We start from the raw sequence: 8,907 nt of genomic DNA, 5'->3' as shown, positions 1-8,907 counted from the left end.
ATGCAAAGATGTGTTACATTTTTTTTTTTTTTTTTTTTTGGTTTTTCGAGACAGGGTTTCTCTGTGGCTTTGGAGCCTGTCCTGGAACTAGCTCGGTAGACCAGGCTGGTCTCGAACTCACAGAGATCCACCTGGCTCTGCCTCCCGAGTGCTGGGATTAAAGGCGTGCTCCACCATCGCCCGGCTACTATTTTATGGTTTTATGTGTTTTCTTTGAGCACAATTTTTAGACCCAGCCTTAGGACTTCATCCTCAGATTTGTTTGTGGATAGATTTGTTTGGATGTGTGTATGTGAACTATTTGTGTGTATGCATACAGAGGCCAGAGAATTGCTCTGTAGCTCTTTACCTCATTTCCCTAGAAAAGATCTGTCACTGAACTTTGGGCTAGGCTGGGGACCAGCAATTCCCAGCAGTCCACTTACTTCCTCCCTGTCCGGTGCTGCAGTTATAAGCACTGGATTTTTGTGTGAATGCTGAGGATCCAAACTCAGGTCCTCATATTTGACCATCACCTTATTTTACCCAGTGAGCGCTCTCCCAACCCATCCTTCACATTTAATGCTTCCTTTTTAGTTCCTAAGTTCAAGTATCTCTAAGCCACTTGGGCTTCTGTTTTGGGGGAGGATCATTTGATGCCTTTCTCCCCGGGATAGTGTCTGACATCCTCTGGTAGCACTAGGAGGAAATGACCACGGTGTTCTTATTTCTCACTATTAAGTCTCAAGGTAAGGTCTTGATGCTTTTCTCAAAGCACATGAAATAAAGAAGGAAGTGGGTGGGGGAAGGAGACCACTATAACTGCTCAAGCGACCCATACCCAAGAGTGTCTGCTCGCTCATACTGGGCCTCTGCTGATGTTGGTCTGTCCCTCTTGCTTCTCTACAGGATTACGACCTTTGTATCAATTGCTACAACACAAAGAGCCATACTCATAAGATGGTAAAGTGGGGGCTGGGTCTTGATGATGAGGGCAGCAGTCAAGGTGAGCCACAGTCCAAGAGCCCTCAGGAGTCCCGGCGCCTCAGCATCCAACGCTGCATCCAGTCCCTGGTCCATGCCTGCCAGTGTCGCAATGCCAACTGCTCTCTGCCATCTTGCCAGAAGATGAAACGAGTTGTGCAGCACACCAAGGGATGTAAGCGCAAGACTAACGGAGGATGCCCAGTGTGCAAGCAGCTCATTGCTCTTTGCTGCTACCACGCCAAACACTGCCAAGAAAATAAATGCCCTGTGCCCTTCTGCCTCAACATCAAACACAAGCTCCGCCAGCAGCAGATCCAGCATCGCCTGCAGCAGGCCCAGCTCATGCGCCGGCGAATGGCCACCATGAACACCCGCAATGTGCCTCAGCAGAGTTTGCCTTCTCCTACCTCAGCACCACCCGGGACCCCCACGCAGCAGCCCAGCACACCCCAGACACCACAGCCCCCTGCCCAGCCTCAACCTTCACCTGTAAACATGTCATCAGCTGGCTTCCCTAATGTAGCCCGGACTCAGCCCCCCACAATAGTGTCTGCTGGGAAGCCTACCAACCAGGTACCAGCTCCCCCGCCCCCCGCCCAGCCCCCACCAGCGGCAGTGGAAGCAGCAAGGCAAATTGAACGGGAGGCCCAGCAACAGCAGCACCTGTACCGAGCAAACATCAACAATGGCATGCCCCCAGGGCGTGCAGGTATAGGAACCCCAGGTAACCAGATGGCCCCTGTGGGTCTGAATGTGCCCCGTCCCAACCAAGTCAGTGGGCCTGTCATGCCTAGCATGCCACCTGGGCAGTGGCAGCAGGCACCCATCCCCCAGCAGCAGCCAATGCCAGGCATGCCCAGGCCTGTAATGTCCATGCAGGCCCAGGCAGCTGTGGCTGGGCCACGGATGCCCAATGTGCAGCCACCAAGGAGCATCTCGCCAAGTGCCCTGCAAGACCTGCTCCGGACCCTGAAGTCACCCAGCTCCCCTCAGCAGCAGCAGCAGGTGTTGAACATCCTCAAATCAAACCCACAGCTAATGGCAGCTTTCATCAAACAGCGCACAGCCAAGTATGTGGCCAATCAGCCTGGCATGCAGCCCCAGCCTGGACTTCAGTCCCAGCCTGGTATGCAGCCCCAGCCCGGCATGCACCAGCAACCCAGCCTGCAGAACCTGAGTGCAATGCAGGCTGGTGTGCCACGGCCTGGTGTGCCTCCACAGCAACAGGCGATGGGAGGCCTGAACCCCCAGGGACAAGCTCTGAACATCATGAACCCGGGACACAACCCCAACATGGCAAACATGAATCCACAGTACCGAGAAATGGTGAGGAGACAGCTGCTACAGCACCAGCAGCAGCAGCAACAACAGCAGCAGCAGCAACAACAACAGCAAAGCAGTGCCAGCATGGCCGGAGCCATGGCAGGACACGGCCAGTTCCAGCAGCCGCAAGGACCTGGAGGCTATGCCCCAGCTATGCAGCAGCAACGTATGCAACAGCACCTCCCCATCCAGGGCAGCTCCATGGGCCAGATGGCTGCTCCAATGGGACAACTTGGCCAAATGGGGCAGCCTGGGCTGGGGGCAGATAGCACCCCCAACATTCAACAGGCCCTACAGCAGCGGATTCTGCAACAGCAGCAGATGAAGCAGCAGATTGGGTCCCCAGGCCAGCCGAACCCCATGAGCCCCCAGCAGCATATGCTCTCAGGACAGCCACAGGCCTCGCATCTCCCCGGCCAACAGATCGCCACATCCCTTAGTAACCAGGTGCGGTCTCCAGCCCCTGTCCAGTCTCCGCGGCCCCAATCCCAGCCTCCACATTCCAGCCCGTCACCACGGATACAGCCCCAGCCTTCACCACACCATGTTTCACCCCAGACTGGTTCCCCCCACCCCGGACTCGCAGTCACCATGGCCAGCTCCATGGATCAGGGACACCTGGGGAACCCTGAACAGAGTGCAATGCTCCCCCAGCTGAATACCCCCAACAGGAGTGCGCTGTCCAGTGAACTGTCCCTGGTTGGTGATACCACGGGAGACACACTAGAAAAGTTTGTGGAGGGTTTGTAGCATTATGAGAGCATTGGGTGTTTGTTTTTTGTTTTGGGGATTTTATTTTATTTTATTATTTTCATTTTTTGTTTTTTTTTTTCCCCCTTCCCCTTTCATGTTCTTGGACTTTTTGTACTGAAAATCCAGGCATCTGGGCTCTTTTTATTAAGCCTAGATGGGACTGTGACTCCCAAGCATGGAAGGGTGGATTGATGTTTAAAGAAACAATACAAAGAATATATTTTTTGTTAAAAACCAGTTGATTTAAATATCTGGTCAGTCTCTCTCTTTCTCTCTTGGCTTTTTTTTCTCTTTTTTTTTTTCTGTTTTGTTTCGGGGGGTGGGGGGTTGTTTGGATTCTTTTTGTCGTCATTGCTGGTGACTCATGCCTTTTTTTAATGGGAAAAACAAGTTCATTATATTCATATTTTTTATTTGTATTTTCAAGACTTAAACATTTATGTTTAAAAGTGAAAAGAAAAATAATACTCAGAAACTGGTTCCAGAAATAATGCATCTTATAATGTGTCCCGATAACGAGCTGATGTTGCGGGAAGATTTTTTTTCTATAGTGAACTCTGTGGGCATCTCCAAGTATTACCCCTGGACGATAGGAATTGACTCCGGCGTGCACACATGTACACACCCACACACATTTATCTATACATGCTGGCTTAAGCCAACCTCTTGTCTTGCAGATGTAGAAATTGTTGCTTTGTTTCTCTGATAAAACTGGTTTTAGACAAAAATAGGGATGATCACTCTCTTAGACCATGCTAATGTTAATAGAGAAGAAGCATTCTTTTCTTTCTTCTATGTGAAACTTGAAATGAGGAAAAGCAATTCTAGTGTAAATCATGCAAGCGCTATAATTACTATAAATAAGAAAATTCAAGAAGATTCAATCACTGTATAGAATGGTAACGTACCAACTCATTTCTTATATCATATTGTTAAATAAACTGTGTGCAACAGACAAAAAGGGTGTTCCTTCTTGAATTCATGTACATGGTATTAACACTTAGTGTTCGGGGGTTTTTGTTATGAAAATGCTGTTTTCAACATTGTATTTGGACTATGCATGTGTTTTTTTTCCCCATTGTATATAAAGTATCGCTTAAAATTGATATAAATTACTGAAGTTTTTAACATGTATTCTGTTCTTTAAGATCCCTGTAAGAATGTTTAAGGTTTTTATTTATTTATATATATTTTTGGAGTCTGTTCTTTGTAAGACATGGTTCTGATTGTTCGCTCAGAGTGGAGAGGTCGGGGCTGCAGTCATAGTTGCAGTACGGGTGGCAGCTGGGAAGTGTCCCAGGCTTGTAGCCACCAGGCGGGAGGGGGCTCCCTGTGCAGAGAGTGAGGAGGCAGCTCAGCATTGCCTTGCATATTCAGTACTCACAGGTGAATGTCACCCATGCCACAAGGGACAATCACCACTGGGTCAGAAACAGCACTTTGCCTCTAGCCTACTCTTCCTGTCCTCCTCCTTGTTGGCCAGCTGCCCTTGTGGGGAGGGCTCCTGCCCCCCTCCTTTTCAGACAGCCCCCTCTTTCTCTACCCAGATCCCACAATCAATGCAAAGGGTGCTCCAGGGACTTGAGGTGGTTCCTGACCTCCCCTCCCCAAACGTTAAACAGGGAGGTTACCTCCATCAGCCTGCCTCATGAGGCTCATTAGGGCTTTGCAGGTCTGGTGCCACCCTAGGGGCTGCTACTTCATGGCCTTACTGGCTTGTGAAGTCCAGTAACAGGTGTCCTTTCTGAGCAGGGGTTGGTAGCTCCTGAATACTGTAAATGTCACATCTAAGAGGAGGACCACTGACAGGGGAACTAAACCCCTAGCCTGCTGCTCCCAGGGACCTTTAAAAAAAAAAATACCTGTCTTCCAACCAAAAGAGTGGTCTAGATGGGGGTGGGGTAGCTAAATTTAGAAATCATGACCCAAATATCCTTCCTTTTGGCCTTTTAAGTTCACAGAAGTATTTTCAAAATTCATGATACTTGGAAATCTAAATTTGAGGAAGGCCTTTCAAGATTAGAGTTTTGAATGTAGAATTTTGAATCTTGAATTTTAATACTGTGGATAAGACCAGGTAAGGAATAGACCATCATCTAACATCCCCAACTAAGCCCTGTCCCAAGTCCTCCAGAGGTGATGCTCCGTCCTTGCTCAGCTTGATGGGTCCTTGCACATTCTCGGCTCTCTTCAGAATTCCCTTGCTGCCAATTGGGAAGCCCCAAGCCATGTGTTCAAACAAGAAGAGGAACTGGAGCCTCAGAAGAGCTGCTCTCCACCCACCTCAGAAGGTGGCACTTGGCAAGGAGTCTGCATCCTGTGCCGTTGTCCAGCTGGATGTCAGAGGATGTGCCTGAGGATGTGGGCTGTGGATAATATCCCTAAGTTTGTCCTAAGGAAATTTCTGTAAGAGCTGGAGTGCCCAGACACTGTGTCTCATGCTGTATACTTAAGAGGAGAAGAAAAAAGTCCTATATTTGTGATCAAAAAGAGGGAACTTGAAATGTGCTGGTGTTTATAATAAAAGCTGGTAAAACTGCTTGGATTCAAAGGTGGTTCCGATTGGCTAATGATCCCCTTAGCATTAGCTCAACTGATAGTCACTAAACTACTGGAGATGCCAGGTGTCAGCCCTGCATGCATTTGAGGCTCTTCAAACTAGCATTTAAGGACTGAATGCAAATGACATGCTGTTCTGCTCTGTTGGGGTAAAGACATGTAAATTGCCTTTTTGATTTCTATTAAATGGGACTAGTGGGGCATGGTAGCTCATGCATTTAATCCCAGAAAAGCTAGAGCTAGAGGAATCAGGAAGACCTCCAACCCGGAGACCACATAGGGAATTAAAGGACAGCTCCCTGGCTACATAGAGACCTGTCTCAAAAAAGGAGAGGTCACATTTGAATCAACATTTAATCTAGTGCTGCATGACAAAATAAGCTGGCGTTAATAACAGAAGGAAACACTTCCCATCAAGGTGATTGTGTGTTTGGTAGGCACTGTGATGCCAGAAAATACAGGATAGTGTTCTGGGAGGCAGTCCTGTGTCCAGACACTAGCAAGCTTGGGGAATAAGTCTGGCCATCTAGGACTGACAATACACAGGAGCCTGATAGATAGTGGGTGCTTTACATGTGTTGGTTGTTCATTCTAGGTGCAGGGTGGGGAGCAGTGATAACATACTGAGGGAATGGTCCAGAACCCAAACTAAAAACAAACCCCAGTGAGTTTGGGTGAATGGGTCTGCCACTGATGTAAATTGTCTAAAACACTGCTGTCGCCATGTTCACACCAGTTTGTAGAGGATTTGTTAGAAAACAATTCACTTTTCGCTAATCAAATTCAGAGGGATTCTGGCAAGCTTAGCCACAGAATTGAGTTCCTGTCATGTCTTCTGGGTATTCTCCCGCCTGCTGATACTGCCCAGGACTCCTCAGATGTTGGCACAGATAAGGGCCACTAAGACAAGACAACTTTCCATGTTCCTTCCTGGAGTGAGCATTCAAAGAAATTCTAAATGTCCCAAGCTGGAAAGTGGGCCTAGACAGCAAGGGGTAAATGTCAGGTGGTGTTTGAAGTAGACCCCTGTTTGTCAACCCCTCTAGCTTGGACTGGAGTGTACAGAAGGCCCTGGGAGTTTTGTGGGAAGTCGTTTGCTGTTCCTGGCCCTTGGTAAATACTACGTAGGTCAAAAATTTTTCTCACGGGGGAGCCTAGGGTTGGTTTACAATGGCAGAGCCTACATCCGCATCCTTAACTACAAAGCCCAGGTTCCTCTTCCGTTGTCAAATGCCACTTCACCTTTCTAAACTTCTTCCCCAAGCCAGATCAGGTGTTCCATAGATGCCCCTGTTAGCTCTGACAGAAGAGGTGATTCCAGAATGGAGAGTTAAAGGGATAAAACAGAATGAGACGTGGGGCCTCTCAAGACTCCAGGGAAGCTATTCTACATGGTGACATAAATGGAACATAAGCAGGGTAGGGTAGGTGATATAGGGCCTGTGGGCAGAGGCAGAAGCTAGAAACTAAGGATCCAGGAAAGGGCATGGTAGGACTCTAACAACGAAGGGTGGGGTTGGTTATGGAGGATGTGGGCCATGCAGCAGAACTGGGGGGAAGGGAATAATCATGAGGTGCACAGTGAAATGTCTTATTGCTCCTTTCTACCTTCCATTTTGAACAGTCTTTCCCGTGAACCTGGGGCTAACAGGTTTAGGTAGATTGGTTGGCCAGCAAATTGCGAGGATTTTCGGTTCCCTATCACTGAGATTATAGGCACACATTGCTCTGTCGTTTTCTTGGGGATATCAGGGCATCAAGCACTTACAGACCGAGTCAATCCTCCAGCCTCCTGGATCTGTCCATTCTTTTTCTATTTTCCATCTATAAAATCAAGCATGGGAGAGCTATCCTTGACATATTCAACCTGGAACTTTCCTAAACATGGCCCTATGCGGACCTTTACAGTCAGGCAGGAGCGGTTACCCCACCCCCGCCCCGAGACAAGAGTTTCTTTGTGTAACAATCCTAGCCGTCCTGGAACTTGCTTTGTAGGCCAGACTGGCCTCGAACTCAGAGACTCCCCCTGTCTCTGCCTCCCAAGGGCTGGGATTAAAGGCATGTGCCACCACCTCCTGACTTTACAAAACTGGTTTTGTGTGGTGTGTATATTACAGCAGTTGGGACTAGTGTCTAGTAGCAAGCTAAGCAACCGCGTTAACGTTTTTTAACTTTTGATTTTTTTTGTAAAATTTGATCATAGCAAAATATATTTAGAAAGTGAGAACCTGTTACAAAGGAGCCGTCTGGGCCTTGCTTTGAGATTACGACAAGCAATCTGTTTACGAAGTGGTGGAGAGTTTGGCCTGGATCCCCAAACAAACTTCCAGTAGGGAGAAAGTCACAATAAACGGGTAAGTCCAGTTCTGGAGGTGTTGGCTACTGATTTCACGTTTTGGGAACAGTGAAACCTAAAATCTCTTTGTCACTAGCTTTTTTGCATTGCTGTAGGAGATTCTTCCAGTGGCCCAAACGCATAGAAGCACATGGGTGGGTAGGTCCGCTGGAACCACACTCCAGTCTCGAGAATGGGGTGCTCCCGCCCAGCGCAGCTGCGGCTCCGGGTACAACCCCCCCCCCACACACACACACATTCCACGCCCTTGTCACTGTCATCCAAGGTCAAAAAATTCGGTGCTCAGGCCCCTGCGCTGGGGTTTTGCTCCGTTCACGTTCCCGCACAGGCAGAGCCTTGGGCAGCCCGAGCCCGTCGCTCGCATTGACGTCACTGCGCCACCCCCGCGGAAGGCCTGCCTCGCCACTCGTGGCTGTTCGCGGCGCTGGGACGGAGTCATGGCGCGCGAGCTGCGGGCTGCGCTGCTGTGGGGCCGCGGGCTGCAGACTACACTGCGGGCTCCGGCGCTGGCGGGCGTCCGGCGAGGTGAGCGCGGCGCGAGAGCCCAGAGGCGGCGTTCGAGGCCGCACAAGCGCCGGGGCTGCCGCGCTGGGACAGGGAAGTGCGGTCGCTTCTAGGGTCGCTTCTAGGCGGGCTCCCCCAGCCTGGGCTGGTCAGTCCTTGGCGTTCCTGATTGGGTTCCGCAATCAGGACCCAAGTTCACGCGTTCGTTGCACACGCTTAATTCCCGCAGAGCTCAAGCCCTGGAGTAGAAACTGTGAACAGAAACAGTGATCACCTCAGACTTCAGTTCAGTGAACTCCCAGTGGTTGGTCCCTGCATTCCTAGGACCTGCAATTAGAAGATACAAGGAATGGGGTGAGGGGAAGACCTTAATCTGTGCTTTCCCACCCCCACTCGAGTAACGGTGACGGTGTTAGCGTTACACACACGCGCGCGCATATGTATAT

At 49.5% G+C, this 8,907-nt stretch overlaps 2 protein-coding genes across 3 annotated transcripts in view; both read left to right on the top strand.

Annotated features, from left to right (window-relative positions):
* The window catches only part of Crebbp (CREB binding protein), a 132,478-nt gene extending 126,897 nt beyond the window's left edge, over positions 1 to 5,581 (top strand). For both annotated transcript variants that reach the window (XM_050128667.1, XM_050128581.1), the window contains one exon: positions 889 to 5,581. In XM_050128667.1, the coding sequence (XP_049984624.1) occupies positions 889 to 3,039 (2,151 nt within the window). In that variant the 3' untranslated portion in view covers positions 3,040 to 5,581. The remainder of the gene's footprint in view (positions 1 to 888) is intronic.
* A 2,743-nt stretch (positions 5,582 to 8,324) lies between these two features.
* The window catches only part of Trap1 (TNF receptor associated protein 1), a 29,382-nt gene continuing 28,799 nt past the window's right edge, over positions 8,325 to 8,907 (top strand). The window contains exon 1 of the mRNA XM_050136163.1: positions 8,325 to 8,482. Coding sequence (XP_049992120.1) covers positions 8,395 to 8,482 — 88 coding nt within the window. The 5' untranslated portion in view covers positions 8,325 to 8,394. The remainder of the gene's footprint in view (positions 8,483 to 8,907) is intronic.

Source organism: Alexandromys fortis, unplaced genomic scaffold, assembly GCF_014885135.2.
Source record: "Alexandromys fortis isolate MF-2015 unplaced genomic scaffold, M_Fortis_MF-2015_v1.1 scaffold_29, whole genome shotgun sequence".
In the NCBI taxonomy this organism is placed as follows: domain Eukaryota; kingdom Metazoa; phylum Chordata; class Mammalia; order Rodentia; family Cricetidae; genus Alexandromys; species Alexandromys fortis.
Note: the sequence above shows the minus strand (reverse complement) of the source record. Positions and strands in the feature narration are given on the sequence as shown.